At 35.2% G+C, this 25487-nt stretch overlaps 1 protein-coding gene across 1 annotated transcript in view; it reads left to right on the forward strand.

Annotated features, from left to right (window-relative positions):
• LOC131438546 (solute carrier family 22 member 21) overlaps nucleotides 1-25487 on the forward strand; it is a 640450-nt gene that overhangs the window by 457452 nt on the left and 157511 nt on the right. The window contains exon 8 of the mRNA XM_058608646.1: nucleotides 2088-2222. Coding sequence (XP_058464629.1) covers nucleotides 2088-2222 — 135 coding nt within the window. The remainder of the gene's footprint in view (nucleotides 1-2087; nucleotides 2223-25487) is intronic.

Here is a 25487-nt window from a genome sequence, read left to right on the forward strand (position 1 = left end):
GTGTTCAATATTGTACATCTTCACTTAAACCGGCGAAACAAAAAACGTAAAAAAATTTCTAAACTGGTCTTAAAATTACACAAATCGAAAGTCATTATCAGTAGGCAACTAAACAAACCGATTCCGGCTATCCTGATTCCCGGTATCCGGTTCCGGAAGTACCGGAAATAGTGGTCATGTATACCAAAATGGATCTCACTCACTTTTCTCAGCGATGGTTTGACTGATTTGCACAAACTTAGATTCAAATGATAGGCCTCGTGGTCCCATACGGAATCCCTGAATTTCATCCGGATCCGACTTCCGGTTCCGGAATTATAAGGTAAAGTGTGTTCAATATTGTACACCTTCACTTAAACCGGCGAAACAAAAAACGTAAAAAATTTTCTAAACTGGTTTAAAGACTACACAAATCGAAAGTCATTATAAGTAGGCAATTAAACAAACCGATTTCGGCTATCCTGGTTCCCGGTACCCGGTTCCGGAAGTACCGGAGATAGTGGTCATGTATACCAAAATAGATCTCACTCACTTTTCTCAGCGATGGTTTGACCGATTTCCACAAACTTAGATTCAAATGATAGGGCTCGTGGTCCCATACGGAATTCCTGAATGTCATCCGGATCCGACTTCCGGTTCCGGAATTATAGGGTAAAGTGTGTTCAATATTGTACACCGTCACTTAAACCGGCGGAACAAAACACGTAAAAAAATTTCTAAACTGGTCTCAAAACTACACAAATCGAAAGTCATTATCAGTAGGTAATTAAACAAAGCGATTCCGGCTATCCTGGTTCCCGGTATCCGATTCCGGAAGTACCGGAAATAGTGGACATATATACCAAAATAGATCTCACTCACTTTTCTTAGCGATGGTTTGACCGATTTCCACAAACTTAGATTCAAATGAAAGGTCTTTCTATCCCATATGGAATTCTTGAATTTCATCTGGATCCGACTTCCGGTTCCGAAGGTATAGGGTAAAGTGTGTTCAATATTGTACACCGTCACTTAAAATATTTTCGGATACAACAAACATTCAAATCGTAATTTAGAGTGCGTACTAGAAGAGTTTGTGTGTCATGTTAGTTGGTGGCCGTACGAACCGACTTTAGTTTGTGGAAATGTGGAAACTCACGCAATCAAAACATTGTTTTATTCTGAATGTTATACTAGTTAATGCACAAACAATCTCTTGGTTTGTTTCAAAAATCGAAGAGATAAATTTTTAATGGAATACCACAATATTATATGTACATGAGAAAGGCATCATTACATCACTAGGTGGATTAAAACAGGTTTTTAATTGCAAAATTAGGCGTCAACGAGAATAGAGGATTCAGGAATCCAGGATACTCGCCAGCTAAACATATTTTCTGAACACAAAAACTTTTTTAGCAATGTGAACTCGGCACTCCAACTAATTTATTTGATATGTTTTGCAATTTTGTTGTTAAATTTAACTAATTCAGAAGCAGTATGTGCACTAGGGACAGAGCTGATTCAAATCGTTCCGTGTCATATTATTCTGAGATAGCATAATCGATTTCAACAAACTAAGGCTCGTTTGAATGCCACTATTCGATCATTGATTAAGTTCGAAGATCAAATTGCAGATACTTCCGGTTTCGGAGATGTAATCGTATAGATGACGTAATCGAAAAATCGCATTTTTCCCTGCTTCGAAAATGTTGTCGGATATGCGACGTAAGCACTGGAGCATGCTTTTGTGAGCTAATCGAATCAATCCGAAAAAGCTTTATTCAGTAATTATCAGCCCAAAATTTGAGTCAGAAATTATTGTAACGGAAATAGTCGGTTATGATGAGACAGTTCAAATGACAAGAGAAAGGCATTATTTCCCCACTAGGTGAAAAAATGTCATAAAATCGGAATAGGAATAGGAATAGTATTCATTTATAAATTTAATCTAGGAATAATTATTAATAGGAATAGTATTCATTTATAAATTTAATCTGAAAACATAATTGCAACGTTTGACAGAAAAAATTCGAATGCTTTCGGATCCAAAAATTTTTGTTAAGTGCCAAAAATTTGAATATAATTTATCAATATTATTATTACAGGTGCATCAGAGATCATCGGTACTTTCATAGGATTCTGTTTAATTATGTATACTACGAAGAAATGGTTTTGGGCGGGTCTATTCAACGTAGTAGGCGGTCTAGTAACTTATCTTGCTTGGGTTATACCACCTGAAGGTTAGTATAAAATGAATATGAATCCGATTTATTTAAATTTGTATAAATCTATCGCTATGACTATCGGTATATAATTCTTTCATCCATGCAATATAAACCTTATTTCAATTAGAAACGAAACAAACTGACAAAAATGAGAATCAGTTCCACTGTAACTATCGGATCGATCGGATGAAATTTTTATATTCTCCAGGCTCGTTAATCAGTTTTGATCCTTTCCCAAAATCACTCCTTACTTGAACTGCGTTTGCTTTCGGGAGATGATCCATATTAATTAGTTCTAAAGCTCAATAGCCAGCTAGTATAGTGAATCAAGTGGTAGTGTAAGTAAATACAGTTAGCCAGTGCACAGTGACGCCAAGGTAGCAGAACCTAAAAAGAAATTCTTATTTTCTGCACTGTATTATATTGTTTTCAATTTTCAGATCACAGTTTGAAGTATGAATAGTTTTCAAAAAGAAAAAAAGTTCACCATATTTATTAGTGCAATGCTTATGTATCGCGACTGGAGTTTTCAATGGGTAAGGGGTTGTCACAGCTCAGTAGCATTTTATTATTATTAATATTGATTTATAACCCGGCTTTAACCAAAGCTCAGTAGTATTCGATTTTATGGCATTTTTCTCTACTTCTCAAAAATCACCATGCAATCCTACGCATTTATGAGCCTGGTGAAGTGTAGCGGAATGCGCGCAGCGCGTTTTTGATCAATTATTCAAAAACTAGAATGATTTTCGAAAAAAAAACATTGAGGTTTTCGAAATCAAATTTATCACAACTAGGTATTCCTAGAATTTCGAAATTTTGCTTTGCCGAGCCGTGATTGGTTTTTGAAATGTATAAACGGTAACTGTTCCATTTCACGAGGATGGTTTTAGCACAGAAAAGTAATATTTGTAGCAGATTTTCACCAAGAATCTGAAAATGCAACTCAAAATTATAAAGTTTTAGCCAAAACAACCGAAGTTTTAAAAAGTTTGCAAAAACTTTTCCGCATTCGGTTTTGTGTTGAAATGAATACGAGTTGAATACAATAAAATGGGTATTGTAAGAAATCATTTATTTTCTAAGTAACTGTCGTTTATAATGCCAATGTCCAACTCTGCTGAGCTCAATGCATTGATGTTACTGGAGCAATAATGCTTGGCTGTGTAATATCATATAATAGGTATTATTTAAAATTGTATCAATTTTTATAGCAAAACTAAAACTTCAACCTTGACAGGCTATTGAATGAAATGGATACAAGCCAAGTATTATCGTTCATGTACAATATTTGAAAATATAACTTTTATCAGACCCTGTCAGCTTGAAGCGATCTCAATCTTCAGTTCAGCAACGCCATCGCACGGCATCACATTCAACATATCATGTCAATTGTATGAGTGCGCAGTGCTGCTGTTTTTGGCGCGCCCGAATTTGACATTTCTCTTTCCTACTTCTATGTATGAGATTCGATGCGGACTCGCCTGAGGGCACCATGCACGCAAAAAAGGATGTAGCCAATGATTTGTTCGAGAAATGTGAGAGCTGGATATCTTGTTAATATGATGTCTTTGCTTTTATATAACCAACAAACAATGGGGCCTGGTGAACTACTGACAAGGATATAGAAAATACTTGATTGTTCTCTTGTCAACAATTATTCGTTTGAAGGAGAATCCATGATTGCTACTAAACTCAGGAATATACATGTGTACGCCGTACCCGAGCGGCGAGAGGGGTATTTCTTTCAATGAACAAAGTGTCGAGACGTTTTTCTTCCAACCCGTAAACCGCACTTTATATTAACTTCTTTTAATAGATTTTACAATACAACGCACTAACTTCCCTACAGCACATAATTCTGTGCTTGACCTAACTAAAGCACTGATTTTCCCTGCCTGACCTATCAAACACCATAAATATCCCACCGGTTGACCGACGTTTCAGCAAGGTTCTAGTTAGAGATGTCCTGCGGTACAAGCCACCTCTAAGTCTAGATGGAATCTATAGTTTGCAGCACCTGCGTAACAAATGCTACACGCTATAGGCTTTGGGGTGGAGTCCTTCGTCCAGTTAGTACCGTCCTGCGTTACAAGCCGATACTAAGTCTGGTCGTATGGTTAATCTGATTCCCCGCCTGCGTTACAAACAAGCAAGTAGATCGACCAACGGATGTAAAGTGGAAAAACCACGAAGAGCTCCGGTGTTTTGGGACCAACAGTTGAAGTGCGAAGCCTCAATAAATTCAAAAACCGTACTTTTTATACTAAAATATTGCTACATAACAAAAATTATGTATATATATATATTTATTTATTTATTTCGTCAAGCAAATGTAGACTACATATAAATTGTTTACAATGTTCACTTACATACTACGCATTATTTCTACGACAAAGCTGAGATTTGATTTGATTTTTTGACATAGTAAGGTCAAGATGTTCGCAGTATTGATTGTAATGGCGCATTATTCGATTGACTGGACTGTATTTTGCATAATTTGTTCTAGTGTTTCTTTCTAAAAATAATTTCCTGGTTCGTAATTGACGGCTAGGTGTATAAAAATTTAGTTGCGATAATAAAGAAGGTGATTGAATGCGTTGAGAAATAATGTCGCTGATAAAATAAAGCATTGCAAGGTCGCGGCGTTCTTTAAGTGTTTGTATATTGATGAGCATGCAGCGTGCTTCATATGATGGTAGGGGAAATGCTGTCCAGTTTAATTTACGAAGTGCATATAAAAGAAATTGTTTTTGAATAGATTCGATGCGTTCTTCGTGAATAATATTATATGGATTCCATACTAGGCTGCAATATTCCAAAATAGGTCTGACATATGTAGTGTATAATAATTTTATTGTGTATGGGTCCTGAAAGTTATGACTGAAGCGTTTAATAAAGCCCAGCACGCTATTTGCTTTATTGATTATGGTATTGTAGTGTTCCACAAAAGTGAGCTTGGAGTCTAAGATTACGCCTAAATCTCTTACAATTTTACATTTTTCTACAAGTTGATTTCCTAGATGTATGTTTGTGGGTATAGTTTCATTTTTCCTACTGAAAGTTATTGAGTTACATTTTTTTACATTAAGTTGGAGTAGACTTTTGCAGCACCAAATGTAGAATAGATTGATTTCGTTCTGGAATATTACAGCGTCGTTGATATTTTTTATTTCCATGAAGAGTTTCATGTCGTCTGCATATATAAGCACTTTCAGATTTTTGAGTATGAAGGAAATGTCGTTTATATGTAAAATGAAAAGGAGAGGCCCTAAGTGAGAACCCTGAGGTACGCCAGATGTTACATTAATTGGTTCAGACAGAATGTTTTGGAAGCGGACTACCTGTACACGATTCGTTAAGTATGATTTGAGCCATTCAAGAAGAGTATGTTTTATGCCATATTTTTGTAGTTTGTGTAGAAGTAAAGGTATGTCAATACGGTCGAAGGCTTTGCTAAAGTCAGTGTAAAGAGTTTCTACGTAGTTGCCGGCGTCCATTGCATTCAGAGTGAATGTCATAAATTTTAAAAGATTTGTTGTAGTTGAGCGGCCTTTAAAAAAGCCATGTTGTTTGTTTGTTATTACATTTCTAAGTTGATGAAAAAGTTTTTCGTTTACAATTTTTTCAAATAATTTTGGAATGCATGAGATAATGGCTATTCCACGGTAGTTCCGAATGTTAGATTTTGCACCAGATTTAAATATCGGAACAAGAAAGGAAGATTTCCATGCTTTAAAGATAAAGATTAAAAAGTACATTTATTAAGTGATAAGTTAAAAAGTAGTTGTAGTGGTAGTGTAAGTTCTTCAGCAAGATTTTTTTAAAATATTGGTGGTATACTGTCAGGTCCAGGCCCTTTTGAGGCGTCTAAGTTTTTCAGTGCTGTCGAAATGTCATGTTCTGATAGATAGTTTACAGAGATGGAGCTAGAAAATGCAGGTATGAAAGAGAAGTATTCACGGTCACGGTCAGTTTCTGAATAAGATGTATATACTTCTTCGAAAAAATTTGCAAATTGATTGCAGATTTCTGTACTATTTTTCCCTACATGTTCGTCGAGGTGCATTTGAGATGGAAAATTGTTGCTTTTTAGTTTAGTTTTTGTGTAGTTAAAAAAGTTCTTAGGGCAAGTCTTTATTTCGTTTTCAATTTTGCGGTTGTATTCTTCGTGTGCTGTGTTAATGGCTATTTTGAGTTGATTGCATAGATTTAAGTAATTTTGAAGATGAGCGTCACTTTTTTCTTGTTTGTAAGTTTTGTATGCTTTTTGTTTCCTATTTTTCAAATGTTTTAGTTGTGAATTGAACCATACAGGTAATGATTTTTTCTTCTTCTTTTCATGGGCAAAGTTTCGGCTAATATTTTGTTTATAATGTGATAAAATTTGTTCACTTCGACGTCGACATTTCCTTCTGTACTCAGTATGTTTCGCCAATTTATTCCACTTAGTCTACACTTGACTTCTTCAAAGTCAATTTTATTGTATTCCGCACTTCCTCATATTCCAAGTCGTAGGGAAGGGATGCATTGTGTGTAAATAATGAATATTCAATTGCAGTGTGAAATGCTTCATTTTTCCATAATGGCAGGTTTGATGCGTTCACACAAAAGTCTTCTGTGCAATTTGTGAAAAGAAGGTCTAAATATGCATTTTGTTGATTTTTTACGGATTTTACTTGATGTAGGCCAAAATTAGAAATTTTGTCGAAAAAGTAGTGCAATGTTTCGTTTTCTCCAACGACTGGGAGTAAGAGCTAACGACTGCAGCTTCGATGTCATTACTTCCTATGACCGGAGTAGTGTTGTTTTGAATACTTCTTGTTCCTTTGTAAGGGTAGATGGTTTTACCTTTTTGGAAATTTATGAATTTTGAGGCAATATCTGCACCTGGATGTCCGGAGAATTGAACCCGTGCAGCTGCTAGTAAGTCCTTGTCCAAGGGTAAGGTATATTGTAATGACATATTATTGTTATTGTTGTGGCAGGTATTGTTACTATTAGTGTTCAAGTTGCTATTGTAGTGCACATTATTGTCGTTGTTGTTGTTGCTGCTGCTGTTGTTGTTGCTGTTGTTGTTGTTGTTGTTGTTGTTGTATATATATATATATATATATATATATATATATATATATATATATATATATATATATATATATATATATATATATATATATATATATATATATATATATATATATATATATATATATATATTCTCATTCTCGGAATTTTCATTTTTCTAAAAAAATATTTATTTATTCGTCTACATCTATATGGTCTCCTTCAAAGTAATCCCTCCTAGATATAATACATGCCAGCGTTTTTTTTCCAGTCTTCGAAACACCCCTGATAGTCACTTTTTGTAATGCTCTGTAGCACTCTCAGCGATTCTGCCTTTATCTCTTCAATCGATGAAAAACGCTGTCCTTTCATGGGTCTCTTCAACTTCATAACCGTACACCCATGTTTCATCACCAGTTATGACCCTTTCAAGTAAATTTGGATCGTCGTTGACGTCGTTTAACAGCTCCTGAGCGATGGTAATGCGTTTGTTTTTTGATCAAAATTCAGCAGTTTTGGAATGAATTTTGCTGCCACTCGTTTCATGCCCAAAACATTTGAAAAAATATGATGGCATGAGCCAACTGATATGCCAACTTCATCAGCAACTTCTCTAATAGTGATTCGGCGATCATCCATAATCATTTTTTCCACTTTTCCCACATTTTCATCGATTATTGACGTGCTGGGTCGACCGGAGCGTTCGTCGTCTTCAACGTCTTCGCGGCCATCTTGGAAACGCTTATACCACTCGTAAACACTTGTTTTTTTTCATAGCAGACTCACCGTAGGCTCTCTGTAACATTTCGCACACTTGGTTACACTTTATTTCGTTTTTCACGCAAAATTTAATACAAATTCTTCGAGTCTTCAATTCTTCCATTGATTAAAGTAACAAAAATAGACGAGCTCAAAAAAAACACGTCTACACCAGCACACATATATATATATATATATATATATATATATATATATATATATATATATATATATATATATATATATATATATATATATATATATATATATATATATATAATCTATATATATATATATATATATATATATATATATATATATATATATATATATATATATATATATATATATATATATATATATATATATATATATATATATATATATATATATATATATACACTTAAAAAATGTTACATCTTTATAGATGCACATAAAAGGAGCGTCGCGATTCACATGCATACACAACTTCACAGTTGTTATAGCTGAAACTCACATCGATACAGACGCAAAATTTATGTTTACATGTTAGTAGATGTAATATTGTGTCATCACCGAAGTTATTACGGTATACTTGAATTTGCGTCAAGCGTAAATTTCATTTTTTCTAAGAGTGTATATATATATATATATATATATATATATATATATATATATATATATATATATATATATATATATATATATATATATATATATATATATATATATATTCCATCTTTACATATATCTGGAATTCGAAAGACTGCCCTAAATAATCCATACTGGGCATTCTTGGGTTGACTAACTACCACATATAATCAATATAAATATTTTCATTGCATTAACTCGCTCGGTGGTACAGTTTTTACTGACTGATGCAATATGTTAAAATAGGCACCCGTGAGCACCGCAATAACTTTACTAATATACTATATCGACAAATCGCATTTTTCCCTGCTTCGAAAATATTGTGGAATAAGTGACGTAAGCACTGGAGCATGCTTTTGTGAGCTAATCGAATCAAGCCGAAAAAGTGTTATTCAGAAATTATCAGCCCGTATAGTGAAATATGGTTTTGTAAGATCTTTATGATATGATTTCGGCCTGGTCTTGATTTATGATATAATTAGGGCTGTTGAATGCCCCCTTACTTACTGAGCTTGATGATACCATCAAGTTGATCGCGCGGGTAGTAAATCAAAAGGTTGTGTTGTCGGAATGTGAAACAATTAGGCCTAAGATTGCCGTTACAAAAGATTTATAATTTTTCGTTTCTTTTCTTTTTCTCGTTTTTTTTAACTGTTTACATATTCATTTAATACTTATTACATTCTACCATTTAAATATTATATGAAGTTTGTCTGTACCTTATCTGTGGGGTGATCGCACGGTTGCTAGTCTCGGACTCTGGGTGCCGTGTCGTTTCCTCCATTATAGCTCGTTCTTCTCGCCTGGGTTTTCATAATCAAACATCTCGGTTAGTATCCTCCGGTTTGTTGACCATAGTATAAGAATTAATCGCTGTTTCGTTTGAGTTTTAGGTTTTATCGAAACTACTGCATTATTCTGCACGATGAGTTGAGGCTTCTAACGTATCTTAAAAAATGTTTCGTCTGGTTTCGTGGTTGCTTTCTCGTGTTGGATTTAACAATGATCATTGAATTTTCTATACTTGTTCATGGCACTCAGTTGAGCTTTGACGATGCCCACTGAGCAAAAACCACGGGGTAGCACCTTATATTGTTGTGGCACCCCCTGCGCAGATCATTTTCGACGGTGTCGACTGCGTTTACTTTCTTCTTGTTTTATTGCGTGTAAAACATGGGATAGCACTTTGGACTGTTGTGGTGCACCCGCGCATCGTTTTTAACTGTATTGACTGCGTTTTACTTCAATTCGTTGCTATGGTCCCCAATACCGAATCTGCACCTTCTTCCGGTTTACTGGCTCTTGTGTTCATATTTCCGACATCTTGATGGGTCCACGGTTCCCTTTGTCTTCGACTTGCCACCGCATTCGACCACACCCTCTCGTTTTCTTAGGTAGCTTTGCTATGCTACCGACATCCTTCCTTCTTGCACGACCGCGATGAATACGTTGGACACACACGTTGGCCAGGGCTCCGATTTCTTCTAGATCTAATCTCTTAATAAATTTACATGCGCATAGCCATAAATTGTATCTAACACTCAACTATTACTCTTTCTACAATGTATTGCTTCCACTGAGTCTTTATACAAATCAAATTTCGTAAACAATTGCAGGCTCGTTTTTTCTCTGAATATATAGCTCGTTTTTCTTATCATTCCGTATTGTATCGTTATTTTTGGAACTCATAAAGAAATCTATCTTCGGCAATCAATATAAGATTAGCTTTCTTTTATCCTGTAAAAATAGATCGTTTTTTCCCATGCCACAACTCTAAAGTTGTGGCATGGGAAGATTGTTGCAGGTGTCCTTTTTTGTAAATCTTTAGTTTCTCTCAAATTATTATACTTGTTTTTTTTTCATTGCCTCTGCAACTCGTTCCCATGCGATATTTTAGCTCATCTTACCATGAATGCTGCTTACATATTACTTATCTCTATTCATCCACTTGTTTTACCTTCATTTGCCTCTGGTAATTATTTTCTTCCTTCTTTCTGTTTTTGCTTTTTATTCAGGTCGAATGGTCAGTTCCATGCCGCAACTATTCCTCCTTACTTACTGAGGTGTGTTTTCGGAGGTCTATATTGATCTGAAAACATACATAGATTTGTCTTTTAGAATAATTTGTACACAAATTGTGAATAAATCCGATATATATGTTGGTATACATTCTAAAGTGTTTGATTGATTGCTTTTATGTTCACATATGAATTGTATTTCCCTTCATCCTTTCAACACGTTTTTTTAATCTTCAGTATTGTTAATTAATTCTCTATTGATTTGATTTATGTATTATACCTTTATACGACCCTGAATATATGATATATTCTAATCTGTGTTGAGTGACGATCATGATAACTTGTGCATCTATTGTGCCGAATCAAATTGTGATAAAATTTATGTGAAATACATTATTTTTCGTAAAGAATTTAGTGCAACACTAAGTGCGAGACTGTATTTTATTCAGATAAGTAGAGTGCATTTTCTGTGCATGCCTATATTTGGTGCTATTTCGATTTAATTATTCCCGTTCAGCGTTCGCCTGAACAAAAGGCGTCGTTTCGGGTGAATTGAATGATATGTGTATTGTTTTTGCATTCTGTTTATTCGTCCTTCTGCTGTCTCGGACCGTTTGGTTTGCGCAGAAATGATGGGTGAGTGTGGCAAATGCAAAGAAAAGCTAACAGTATCGGATCGGATAGTATGTTCTTTTTGTAATAATGGTTTTCATCAGAAGTGTTCAAACCTTACGAAGGCAATGGTGAACTGGCTTTCCGAAACTCCGATGCTTTTGTATAAATGTGGAGAATGTCTTTCAGGTGCATATAATGTGGTGTCTGGTGGTGGTGATCATTCGTTCAGTAGCGATATGAGGAAAGAGACGGATAAACTAACATCCATCGCGGAATCATTTGCTGGTGAGCGGCAGAGCATCATATCGCAGATAAACATCGCATTGGAGAACGGAATTGAGAGACTGATTAAATCCTACAATGATACTCTTGAGAGTAAAATGACATGCTTGGAAAACAGTGTGGCCAGAAAGTTGGAGGATTTGAAAGGTTTCTTGATTTCGAGTATTAAGCGAAATGATAATGAATTGGATGTAATGAACAGAAAAAAAGTTGTTGTAGGAAGAAAGACTTACTCTGAGTCTGATGGTAATCCTAGACGAAAAAGAAAGTTAATGACTGATAATGAAGATGAATCGACAGGTATGGACATTAACGATTTTGAAAATAATGACGAGGTTATTAATAAAAATAATAAAATGACATATGCGAATGTTCTGTCTGGAAAATTTACAAATAAGAACAAAGGTAATAAAAATAGTAAGACTCGTTCGGTCATTATGATAAAACCAGTCGAGATATCACAAACGAGTGATGATACAAGGAAATTTTTAAAAGACAAGCTAGATCCAAGCGCACATAAGATTAGTAACTTTAAAAACGGTAAAGATGGCTCGATTATTGTTGAGTGTGCAGCCGGGGAAGATATTAAATTAGTGAAAGAGAGCATTGAAGGCAATTTGGGTGCCAACTACAGTGCAGTTATACCCACACCCGGAAAACCAAAAATTAAAATAGTGGGGATGAGTGATCGATATTCCTCTGATGTCTTCATCGATCTTTTGAGAAGTCAGAACGAGGGCGTTGCGATCGAAGATGTGAAAGTTGTTGCTAATTTTGAAAATCCACGCTTCAGATATAACAAATATAATGTAATAATAGAGGTTGATAAAAACACTTATAGCAATCTGATGGCAGCCCAAACGGTTAGTATTGGATGGGATAAGTGTTCTATTTACGAGGCCTTTAATGTACTGAGATGTTTCAAATGTGGAGAGTTTGGTCACAAGAGTACAAATTGTGCGAATAAAGAGACTTGTTCTAGATGTAATGCAGCACATAGAACTTCTGAGTGCTCTTCAACTGATTTTAAATGCGTAAATTGTCTAAAAATTAACTCGGAACGTAGAATGAATTTGGACATAAATCATCCGGCATTCAGTAAGCAGTGTCCAGTATACCGTAGGCTGCTTGAATCGAAAAAGAAAAACGTTTTGTCTAGTGGATAGCAACTAACTGACAGGAGGCTATCGGAAATTTTGTATTTGAATATAGCCGGTTTGTCTACTAACTTTGTCGCAATGCGGCATCTTGTACAGGATAGAAGGCCCTTGTTAGTTATGCTATCGGAAACACATATAGTTGATTCCAGGGCATTTGATCAGCTGGGTATTCCTGGTTACACTGTTGCTTATTGCTTATCGCATTCAAGACATACCGGTGGAGTAGCAATTTACGTCAGAGAATCGATTAAGTTCAGCATTCGATCAAACGAAATGATAGAAAATAATTGGTTTTTGGGCATATCAGTTGAAAGAGGCATGCAGCAGGGAAATTATGGAGTTGTATATCATTCTCCTAGTTCAAGTGACCGTCGTTTTATGGAAATTTTAGAAAACTGGTGGGAAAGCTTCTTAGATTTCAGTAAACTGAACATAATTTCAGGAGATTTCAATATTGACTGGCTCAGAGACCAAGATTCGAATCATTTGAAACAGTTGTCAGAATTCTTCAACCTCAAGCAAACTTTGAATGAATTCACGAGAATTTCCAGACATAGTAGAACTTTAATAGATCACGTGTATTCAAATTTTGACGGTATTCGTTCATTAGTAGCGGACGGTTGTAAGATTTCGGATCATGAAACAATCTCAGTTTACTTGACGAGAGGTTCCATACTAAAAGAAAAGAAAATTAAAATAAAATGCTGGAAAAAATACTCAAGCCAAGCTATATCTCAACTGGTATCAAGAAGCCTGGATTTTACGCAGTCAGCTGGAAATTTAGATAGCAGAGCGACTGTTCTGACTGACGTGTTGAAAAGGTGTACTAGTTGCTTGGTATCTGAGAAATACGTTAGCTTGACTAGCTCGAGCCGGTGGTACTCTTTAGACCTTTTACGGTTGAAGCGAAAGAGGGATAAAAAGTATAAAACGTTTTGCAGAACTAACAACGAAATTCACTGGCGTGGATACACGAATTCTCGGAATATATACTCACGAGCCTTGAAAAAGACTAGATGTGAATATTTCCAGAGGAAGATCGATCAACATCAACGAAATAGCAAGGAGTTGTGGAAAATCCTTAAACAAATGATTAAGCCAACACATAGTTCTTCGAAAAGCATGAGTTTTAATGGGATAGAAGAACGGTGTGAGCAAACCATAGTTGAAAAATTGAACAGTTATTTCATAAACAGTGTTCAACTGATCAATCAGAGTATTGATCAGGTCAGTGAACCTAGTGAAATAACACAGTCGATAAATAACAATTGCAGATTTGAAGGGTTTCACCCAATCACTTTTGGACAGTTAAGAGATATTTGTTTTAATTTGGAAAGATCGACAGGTATCGATAATGTCAACGCAAAGGTGATACAAGATTGCTTTCATGTTATCGGACACGATCTTCTGAACTTGATAAATGAATCGATACAAACTGGGCACGTACCAAAAGTTAGGAAAGAATCATTAGTGGTTCCTATTCCCAAAGTTGCTGGTAAGCCGAAGAGTACCGTCCCATCAACATGTTGCACACGCTGGAGAAAATTTTGGAACATGTAGTTAAGGACCAGTTGATGAACTATTTGAACGGTAATAATTTGCTAATGCCGGAACAATCTGGATACCGAGAGGGACACTCTTGCGAAACCGCTTTGAATCTGGTATTAGCAAAATGGAAAGAGAGAATCGAAGTTAAAGAGACTATTCTTGCAGTGTTCTTGGACCTAAAGCGCGCTTTTGAAACAATCTCAAGACCTTTATTGTTACAAACTCTACAACGCTTTGGCATTGGAGGAGTAGCATACAAATGGTTTGAAAGCTATTTATATGATAGAAAACAAAAGACTGTATTTAACGATTTTGTGTCCAGTTCTCTAGAATTCACTTGGAGTGCCTCAAGGCAGTGTCCTAGGACCAATTTTATTTATTATGTATATTAATGATATGAAACGAGTTTTACGGTTTTGTGATATCAATTTATTTGCTGACGACACGGTTCTGTTTATTGCATCTAAGGATAATAATGAAGCTGTTGCGCACTTAAACGAAGACCTACATTCTCTAGCACGTTGGTTAAAATTCAAGCAATTGAAATTGAATGTCGCAAAGACGAAATACATGGTTATTTCTTCTGCGAGCACTGGACATGATGCTATCGTAGAAATTGATGGTGAGATTATTGATCGCGTTAGAGAGATGAAGTATCTTGGAGTCGTAATTGATGAAAAGTTAACATTCAAATCTCACATTAATAACGTAATCAGGAAGATTGCCAAAAAGTACGGAGTATTGTGTCGTTTGAAAAATGATTTAACGATCAGTAGTAAAATTCTTCTGTATAAATCAATCATTTCACCACACATTGACTTCTGTCCATCCATTCTGTTTCTTGCTAATAGTACACAAATCATGCAATTACAGCGACTGCAAAATAAAGTCATGCGATTGATACTTAAATGTAATAGATACACTTCCTCTACTTTTCTGCTGAGTGCATTACAATGGCTTTCGGTCAAACAAAGAATTTATTACTTAACAATGGTGTTAATTTTTAAATTAATAAATGGTATGCTGCCTCGATATTTGTGTGATCGAGTTGAGAGAGGAAGTGATTCACATAGATATAATACCAGAAATGCATCAGATGTAAGAACACCAAACTTTCTATTAGGCAGATCACAGAATTCGCTACTGTACAAAGGAATAAATTTTTTCAATTCGATGCCCAGACAAATTAAACGTGCTACAACTCTAAATTAGTTCAAACAATTATGTATTTTACATGTAAAATCTGTCTTATGAATCGATTTTAAAATATATATTATAATTTGATTTCTTTAAAATTATGTAAAATGAAGAAGAATGTATTTTAACTTATCACTATTTTTTGTAGATGTTAGAAGTTATTATGATCTGTATGATGATGATGGATTTTTTTTTGTTATTAGTATTTTAGAGTTGATATAGATAAAAAGTAAATGAGTTGTCTACAAAACTTTGAGCCCGCGCGCGTAAAGCAGTCAAAGACAATCTAGAAATGGAATAATGCTGAATTAAGAGATGTTATTGTTTGAGACCAATTATGATTTTCTTGAGTTATGCTGGCATCTACAGTTGTTGATGAAATTGGGCTTGGCTCTGCTCATTCGCAGTCTCGTTATTCTATCGTAGCTGGTGGTGATAACGATGAACTGGTCCGGCGGGAAGGGCCTGGTGAATTATTGTCTGATACTGTTCGAGATATTGGGTTCGATTCCTAATTTGTTCAAGGATCTTCCCGGGTTGGAAATTTTTTTGATCAACCCTGGATAGTAATTGTAATATATAATGTAGTATAGTAATTTCTTTTTGTTCAGCTGTTCTATCGAAGGAATATCTATGCCTGCTAAGTTAACCAGCTCGTTTCAATTTTTGATTACTGGTTAAAGCATGTAATAATATTAATTATCACTTAGATAACTCGTTCAGGTCACACCTTTGTAGGGGTATGAGGTGGGACCATCATCATCATCATCAATGTATGATTCGTTGGGTGTTGGATTTTTTTTTGTCATGAATAAGTTGAGATTTCAAGGTTCATATTCTTGTTTCATTACGATTGTCTGCCTTGTTTGAGTATTGAGAATTATCACAAAATTCGATTTCATCTTTATCCAGATGCTTTGTATTGCCATTCCGTTCAAAATAGTGCGCACTTTCTTTTAATTTTGGGGTCCGGCTCCCCTTGTCCACACACACTTGTTTCCACACTTATACTGAAGAAATTGCTAAAATACCTTTATGGCATAGGAATTATATGTTGGCCAACGTCGTTTTGGTATTCGTTACTCTGTCCACTAGTTTCTTATATCTTTCTCATTTTGTTGTCCTCTAACGTTTTGTCGTATTCTAATTCCATCACGTCATTGTTGAATTTTATTTTTCATTATATTAGTTTAATAGGTTTGTCAAGAGAAACCTGAATGAGCACTCTTTGGAATACGGCCAGACGAATGAGGAATCGTAACGTAGGAAATGAGAGTGAGGAGTACTCGAATCGATGGATATTTGATTTTGCGAGGAAAGTTTGTCCAGATTCCGTTCCTACGCATAGCATTATTAGGGAGTCTTCTTCAAATGATGATTCCATTGGTAGCCCCTTTTCAATGATGGAATTTTCCATAGCACTCATGTCTTGTAACAATAACGCTCCTGGGTTGGACAGAATTAAATTCAATTTGGTGAAGAATCTGCCCGACCTCGCAAAGAGACGTTTGTTGGAATTGTTCAACAAGTTTCTTGAGCAAAATATTGTTCCACCTGACTGGAGACAAGTGAAAGTTATCGCCATTCAAAAGCCGGGGAAACCAGCTTCCAATCACAACTGATATAGACCCATTGCGATGTTGTCCTGTATCAGAAAATTGTTCGAAAAAATTATTCTACGACGTCTCGACACTTGGGTCGAGACGAACGGTTTTTTGTCAGATACTCAGTTTGGCTTCCGTAGAAATAAAGGGACGAATGATTGCCTTGCATTACTTTCGTCTGACATCCAAATTGCCTTCGCTCAAAAGCAACAAATGGCATCTGTATTTTTAGACATTAAAGGAGCATTTGATTCAGTTTCCATTGATGTTCTTTCAGACAAGCTCCACCAACATGGACTCCCAGCGGTTATAAATGATTATTTGCACAACCTTTTGTCAGAGAAACGCATGCATTTTTCACATGGCGATTTGGCAACACTCAGAATTAGTTGCATGGGTCTCCCGCAAGGCTCATGCCTCAGTCCGCTCCTCTATAATTTTTACGTGAATGACATTGACAGCTGTCTAGTAACCCCATGTACACTAAGACAATTGGCAGATGATGGCGTGGTTTCAGTTACTGGATCCAAAGCTATTGATCTGCAAAAACCATTGCAAGATACCTTAGATAAATTGTCCGTTTGGGCTGTTCATCTTGGTATCGAATTCTCTGCGGAGAAAACAGAGCTGGTCGTCTTTTCAAGAAAGCATGATCCCGCGCAACTTCAGCTTCATATGATGGGAAGAATAATCGAACAGGTTTTGACTTTCAAATACCTCGGGGTGTGGTTTGATTCCAAATGCACGTGGGGAGGACACATTAGGTATCTGATAACGAAATGCCAACAAAGAGTAAATTTTCTTCGAACAATAACAGGGTCTTGGTGGGGTGCTCATCCGCAAGATCTAATAAAATTGTTTCAGACAACGATACTTTCAGTGATGGAATATGGATGCGTTTGTTTTCGTTCCGCTGCAAATTCTCATATTATCAAACTTGAGCGAATTCAGTACCGTTGTTTGCGAATTGCTTTAGGCTGCATGCATTCGACACATACAATGAGTCTTGAAGTTCTGGCGGGAGTTCTTCCATTAAAAGATCGATTTTGGGAGCTTTCATCACGCCTGCTAATAATATGTGAGGTGCTGAATCCCATGGTAATTAATAATTTCGAACGACTAGTCGAGCTTCGATCTCAAACAAAATTCATGACAGTATATTTTAACCATATGTCACAGGAAATCAACCCTTCAATATATATTCCTATCCGTGTCAGCCTCCTAAATGTACCTGACTCAACATTATTTTTCGACACATCCATGCAGCGCGAAGTGCGTGGAATCCCGGATCACCTACGCTCTATGGAAATCCCAAAAATATTTTCAAGTAAGTTCAGGCATATTGACTCTGAGAAAATGTTTTACACGGACGGATCGCGAATTGAAGAAGCGACAGGGTTTGGTATGTTCAACAATAATGTTTCGGCCTCATTCAAGCTTCAAGAACCTGCATCTGTTTATATAGCAGAGTTAGCAGCAGTTCATTATAGCTTGAATGTAATCGTCACATTATCTCCAAACCATTATTTCCTCTTCACAGATAGTCTGAGTGCAATTGAAGCCATTCGCTCAAACGCTGCTGGCAAAAATGAACCGTTTTTCTTGGGTAAAATAAAACAGTGTCTGAACGACATATTGAATAATAATTATCTAATCACTATAGTCTGGGTCCCGGCTCATTGCTCCATTCCAGGCAATGAAAGAGCCGATAATTTAGCCAAACGTGGTGCTATTGAGGGTGAAATTTATGAGAGACCGATTGCTTTCAACGAATTTTATAGCGCGACTCGCCAAAGAACACTTGCCAGCTGGCAAGCTTCTTGGGATAAAGATGATCTGGGTCGGTGGATGCACTCAATTATTCCTAAAATTTCGACAAAGGCATGGTTCAAGGGGCTGGATGTGAGTAGGGACTTCATTCGTTTGATGTCCAGACTCATGTCCAATCACTACACGTTAGATGCACATCTCCTTCGAATTGGACTTTCCGAAACTAATCATTGTGCTTGTGGCAAAGGCTATCGCGATATTGATCATGTCGTTTGGACATGCGTGGAGTATCGTGATGTCAGATCTCAACTAATAAATTCCTTGCGTACCCAAGGTAGACTATCCAATGTCCCAGTTCGAGACATTCTTGCTTGTCGTGACCTTTCTTACATGAAACTTCTTTATCATTTCATAAAGAAAATTGAAGTTTCAATTTAATAATTGACCCTTTTGAGGGTTAGTTCTGACTCCTACTGCGTCCATTAGTTCATCTTATAGCAAAATTTTAATAAAAATGATGTGCTGATACAAACAAACTCAAAATAGGTTACGAAATCAACAACAAAATGTATAAAAATTTAAGCATATCTTATAATTTATGGTAGTAAATCGCTTGGTTCAAATAATGTTCTTAAGTAGATTTAATAATAAATAACGAAATAGCTAATATGATATTTAAAAAATAAGAGGAATATGTTTTATTAAACTCAAATCGCTGTTACTATATTAGTATTATATTAGGTTAAGAATTCTATGTAAAAGTGATGATACGGCGAAGAAAAACTTATGTAAATTGCCTTAAGAAATAAACGTATTTATGAAAAAAAAATATATTAGTTTAATGTCTAACTATGAATCAATACATTTGTGCTGACCTAATGTTTATCATGTCATTTTATTTTGAATCCACAAAAACTATGAAAAAAAAACCGTTTGAATATCCCCTTTTAGTTATATCAGTTATATATTAGTTGACAACATTGATTTTGTTCTATTTTGTTTTAATCTAGTTCTTTTATAATGTTTTTCTCCTGTTTTTGTAACATATCATAGCCATAATGCAGCTTTGAGTTTTCCCATTCTTTTCTAAATACCTGTATATTGTTTTACGTATCTTAGTTTTTTAAAACGGATTATTTCTCCTTTGATACTTTTAACCCCGATTTCTTTAATATTTTGTTCGTTTCACTAGTCGTACACCTTTAAATAACTTTTATCCAGTTTTACATTAACTTATCTACACTTTTATGTTGCATATTCAAACAATATCGCTTTGTCGAATATATTTTTCGCTTATAATTTTCATATTTTGTTAACTTTAATTTCATCTTGATTTAGTGTTCCAAAATCTCATACTTGGTTTAAAAGTCTTTCTTTTGTTACACTTTTTCATGACTAATAAACTTCAATTCGATCTTTATCCTATTATTTCGTGCTTCCATCTGTATATTGTCCCATAATACGCTAATTTTTATTGTTTATTTGTTTTTTGTTTGTATACAGTAATCATTATTCTTATACAGTTATACTGGATTAAAGGTTTTCTTCTCAGTTAAAATTATATTTATATTTATTTTTAAAATATTTCGAGTGATTACGAGTTTTGTTTTTTTTTCATCGATCATTCGGTATATCTTTTCAATCGATTATTATGGATCTTCTCAAGCCTGTTTCCATTTTTAATTGAAGTTGTTTGTTCACTAGGTAGAGCGACTACTTCATATGGTCCTCTCCAAAGTGATTGTAATTGTTGGCCTGCGCCTGTGGGATTGGCTTTGACTAACACTAAGTCCCCTCACATTGGTTGCCAGTCGTTCGAGCTTTTATCATACAGCTCTTTACGTTTTTCTTTTGACTTAATTAAATTTTCTCGTGCTTGATGATGCAATTGCTTGAATGATGATCGCATTTCATTCACATAATCTTCATAGTACATTCCATCATTGTTATATTTGTACATTGAATTAGGAATATTTGCTCGTTTCCCATGTAATAACTCAAACGGAGTGTAACCCGTTGATGCGTTAATCGTAGTATTATATCACGGAACGCCCGAAATTAGCTCTGCGCCTAATTCGTATTACTGTTTTTGATTTAGTTGATTTTAACAACAAAATTTCCAAAATAACTATAAAATTAGTTAAAATTTAGAATTTACTGTGCTGAAAAAAACTCTTATTTTTAGAGAATGTGTTTAGTTGGCGAATATTCTGGACACAAACCAGCAATATTTCAATCCAACACGAAATTCTCATTGACAACTAATTTCGTTATTAAAATCAGAAACTTTGATTCTATTTATCTATCACCGTCATTACTGAAGGACAGCAGTGTCAAAGCAAAACAATCCATTAAAAAGCTAAAAGGGACAGTCTTGTTGAAACTGCTCGCAAATTGTTTAGATGTTTTTCGCATGTGTTACGATATATCCCTATATAATTTTCTAAACCGATATGTAAAAATGACGTAAACTGTTAGTGGAAAGTGTATTTATTCAGAATTTGTGCGCACTTGAAGCGATTGTGCGTAATAATGTTTTTACGCGGAGCAGTGATGTGAATTTCGAATGTTTCACTCTAATTGTGATGAAGTTTTTTTGTATCTTCAAACCTTCCGAGTAGCGCCGTCCGGTGTACTATTTGTATTCGGTTTTTGTTTGCCGAGTGCTCAAAGTTTTCAGTGAGAATGAAGAAACAGTGATTTAGAAGAAAAAAATTCAAAAAGATGTTTACGTTTCGTTTATGTCTTTTTCTCCAACACAACATCGTATTTATACCTGCCAATATAGAAAAGACAACCGCGTCTGAATTTTTTTCGGCAGTAGTGTGCCATCTAGTGGCTAGTAGTCATTAAGGTGTTACCGTTTCGGTGACAGGGCGCCATATAGCTGCAGATTGCAGAAGCCAATTCAACCATTCATATTGGTTGAAAACAACATTATATTTCTTTAATTCAACTAAAAAATTAGTTGACTGGATATGAAGTGTGCCTTAGCTAAGAAATGACAGTACGTTTAATTTGTGAATTCAACTAAAAAAAATAGTCATTTCAACAAATATTTTATTATTATTAAGGGAATGAGAATGAAAAATCTAAATCAGCAAAAGTAAGATTTTTTTAGTTGTCTCAAAAAATAACTAACTAAAATCAGCAAATCAACTAAATTTTTCGCGAAAATGCTGATTTCGGTCGTTCCGTGTATGCAAATGTAAGAAATGGTAAAAGTTTGTCCGATATTCTAGGATTGTTAACCAATTATTGTCTAAGAAATGTTTTCAATTCTCTATTGGATCTTTCGACTAAGTTTGCCTGCGGATGATATGTACTAGTAGTAATTTTCTTAATTTTTAAAATTTTACAGATATTTTTCATTCATGAACTAACAAAATTGGATCCATTATCCGTTACTAATTCAGCGGGTGTTCCAAATCTACATATATAGTTATTTACAAAAGTTTGAGCAACCGTGGAACTCTTGATTTTCCATCGGTGCTACAACTAAATACCTAGTCAGATCTTCTTGCATAACAAGGCCGTATTTGTTACCCCAGTCAGACTCTGGGAGTACTACTATATCCATGTACAGCTTCTCGAATGGTTCCAATGATGTCGTAGTAATTTTCATTGGAATTTTGTTTAAACGGCCAATTTTATTCTTCTGACAAGAATCACATTGTCTTACATAATTTTCGATATCTTTGCGCATATTAATCCATTGGAATAGTGGACTCATACGCTCTGCCATCCGTTTACCTCCAACATGTCCACCTAGAGGAACATCGTGGAATTCTTTCAATAAAGTTTCGCGATCTTTTTCCGGCACCCACATTCTGTCTTTTTTCGGTGCATATAGGGTGAAAATTTTATCAAATTTTTCTGCGATGAACGTTTACATTTGATTCGGGAATTTTCTGCATGTTTCGGTAGGAAATTATCTGAATGTTTTTCGCCCCTCTCATGTCTTTGGGACAATTACTGAAACCATCTACTAACCCATCTAATAGAATTTTTGTGTCGGTTAGTGATTTACTTGAGCCATTTAAAACTAATCCCCATATTTTATGTTCAGGAATTGCGAATATTCTTCCATTCAAATAGTCTTTTAAACCGTGTGGTAAATCTACCAGTTCGGCTAGTTCTTTGTTTGCTGATCTACTGTTTACTATTGCAAAAGTACCGTCAAAATCGCTTCCTTTAGTTTTATGTTTTAAAAATTTCAGCAGATCAAATTTGATATAATTGCTATTTATGCATATTTCATATTCGTCGAAATAAGAAGATGTCCCTAATTCTTCTTTTTCGTCCCATCCGAAATCGATGTTGTCCATGTGCGGATTCCATTCTGTCTTTTATTATTTTTAAATAAAGTTGTTGGGTTGTCTCGACAAAAAATCTTCCACAACATTGTCTTTACCTTGTTTGTAGCGAATATCTATTTCGAGTCCCTGTAATTTTAGACGTAGTTGCGTAAGGGTTGGCGAAGTTTCTTTGAAGTGCCATATTGAAATGAGAGGTCTATGATCAGTATAGACAATGAATTTCTGATTGTAAATATAATGTCTGAAGCGGTTTACTGCCCATACAATCGCCAACAATTCCGTTTCGATTGTGTGGTATCTTCTTTCGGCACCTACTAGGCCCCTGCTTGCGTAGGCTATTGGTCTTTCAACCGATTTTTCATTAGCAAGGGCGTACTCACTAGCGTCTGTTGTGATTACGAACATGTCTTTGTAATTTGGTCTTACCAACGGTGTATCTGAAGTTAAAAAGTTTCTTAGTTCCTCAAAGGCTTTTTGACACTCGTTAGTCCAAACAAACTCCACATTCTTTCGCAAGAGATCGTTCAGTGGTTTACGTTTCTCTGCTATATGTGGTATAAATTTTCCATAAAAATTTAATGTCCCTACAAATGAGCGGACTCCTTTAACCGTCCTGGGTGCTATCATTTCTTTAATTGCCTTAATGTTTTCCTCCGTAGGCCGGATGCCTTCATTGTCGATTGCGTGACCTAAGTATTTTATTACCGTTTTTAAAATTTGCCATTTTCCTGGCTCGATTTTTTAAATTGCCGACGCAGTGCCCACAAAACTTTGCACAAGTTCTCGTTATGTTCTTCAATAGTTGAACCAAAAACAATTATGTCGCCCAAGTAGACTATAGCTTTCACGTCTTTTATTTCATACAGCACCGTATTCATTAATCGCTGAAAAGTGGATGGACTATTTCGTAGACCAATAGGCATTCTTGTGAACTCAAAGTGACCTTTTGGAGTTGAAAACGCTGTCTTGGCAGCATATTTTGGGGTAATGTGTACTTGGTAAAATCTCGATTTTAAATCCAAAGTGGAAAAATATTTACTGTTTCCCAGATTATCTAAAGTCTCGTCGATTAGTGGAATTGGGTATACAAATGGCTTTGTTACTAAATTTAGAGCCCTGAAGTCAACCACAATTCTGTATTTCTTGTTGTCAAATTCATCGTCCTTCTTAGGAACACATAAGACTGGTGCATTCCACGGACTCTCACTAGGCCTTATGATACCTTGCCTACGCATTTCTTCAATTTCTTCATTAATATGTTTTAGTGGCTTCTGGAAATCTTTATTGCCGTTTATTGATAGGCACATTTGAAGTAGTTTCAATTTCATGTACCGCTGCATCGGTGATAGTTAATTTATCCCCTTTCAAGTAGAAAACATCGCTATATGATGCCATAATTCTCTCTATGCCTACAAAGTTTTCTCTTTTCAAGTGGTCTGTATTTAATGTTTCCAATACTTTATCCGTCCGGTCCTGACCATTTGTTTGACCGTATCTTTTATTTTCCGTTAAACTCAGGTCCTGATTTGATTCTAAATCAAGTAAAAATATATCTTCCTCGTCGCAATATCTATCTAACAAATCTTGTTCTTTTTCATTAGTAATGTTAGTTCCACAAAAGGGAAGCATACTATCTGAACGATCGTCGTTGTTGTATATTTCATTGTTGTTCTGAGGCACAACATTAATGTTTTCATTTTAATTCACATTTTGGTTTGTTTCATGTTTATCATGCTTTGATATACCGCGTTCGAAAACTTCTGCATTTACGATGATTAATTCATTTTTGTCATTCTCCACATAATTTTTAATATTTTTATTAATAGAACTCTCGCTACTTGTTGATTCATTTGTGTAACAATTGTTGTCGGATTTAGCTGCGCTTTTTGACAACTTTTTTGGCTTCTGTTTATTATCACAAACTATTTTGTTTGTTTCATTATTCATGCGGTTTGATATTTCAATGTTGACCTCATCTTTATTTGCAGCACGCGTTCCATAATTCCCATCTCTGTTGAAATTTTCTTTTCCGATATTGGAATATATTCTGTTTTAATGAACTCGTTTGGTACCCTTAGGCATATGTACTCGAAATTCTGAGTGACATAAATTGTATATATCTTTAAAAACTCTGCTCCAATGATTCCAGGAGCACATAACTCTTTTACTATGTTAAACCTAACTCTGTATTGAGTTTTTCCAATAATCAACGTGATTTACACTGACCCAATAGTCTGTGTTTGAGTTCCATCAAAGCCTGCAATGTATAAATTATCTTTATAGTTTATTTCCTCTGCTCCTATTTTCGCAACAG

Source organism: Malaya genurostris, chromosome 3 (genome assembly GCF_030247185.1).
Source record: "Malaya genurostris strain Urasoe2022 chromosome 3, Malgen_1.1, whole genome shotgun sequence".
Lineage (NCBI taxonomy): Eukaryota > Metazoa > Arthropoda > Insecta > Diptera > Culicidae > Malaya > Malaya genurostris.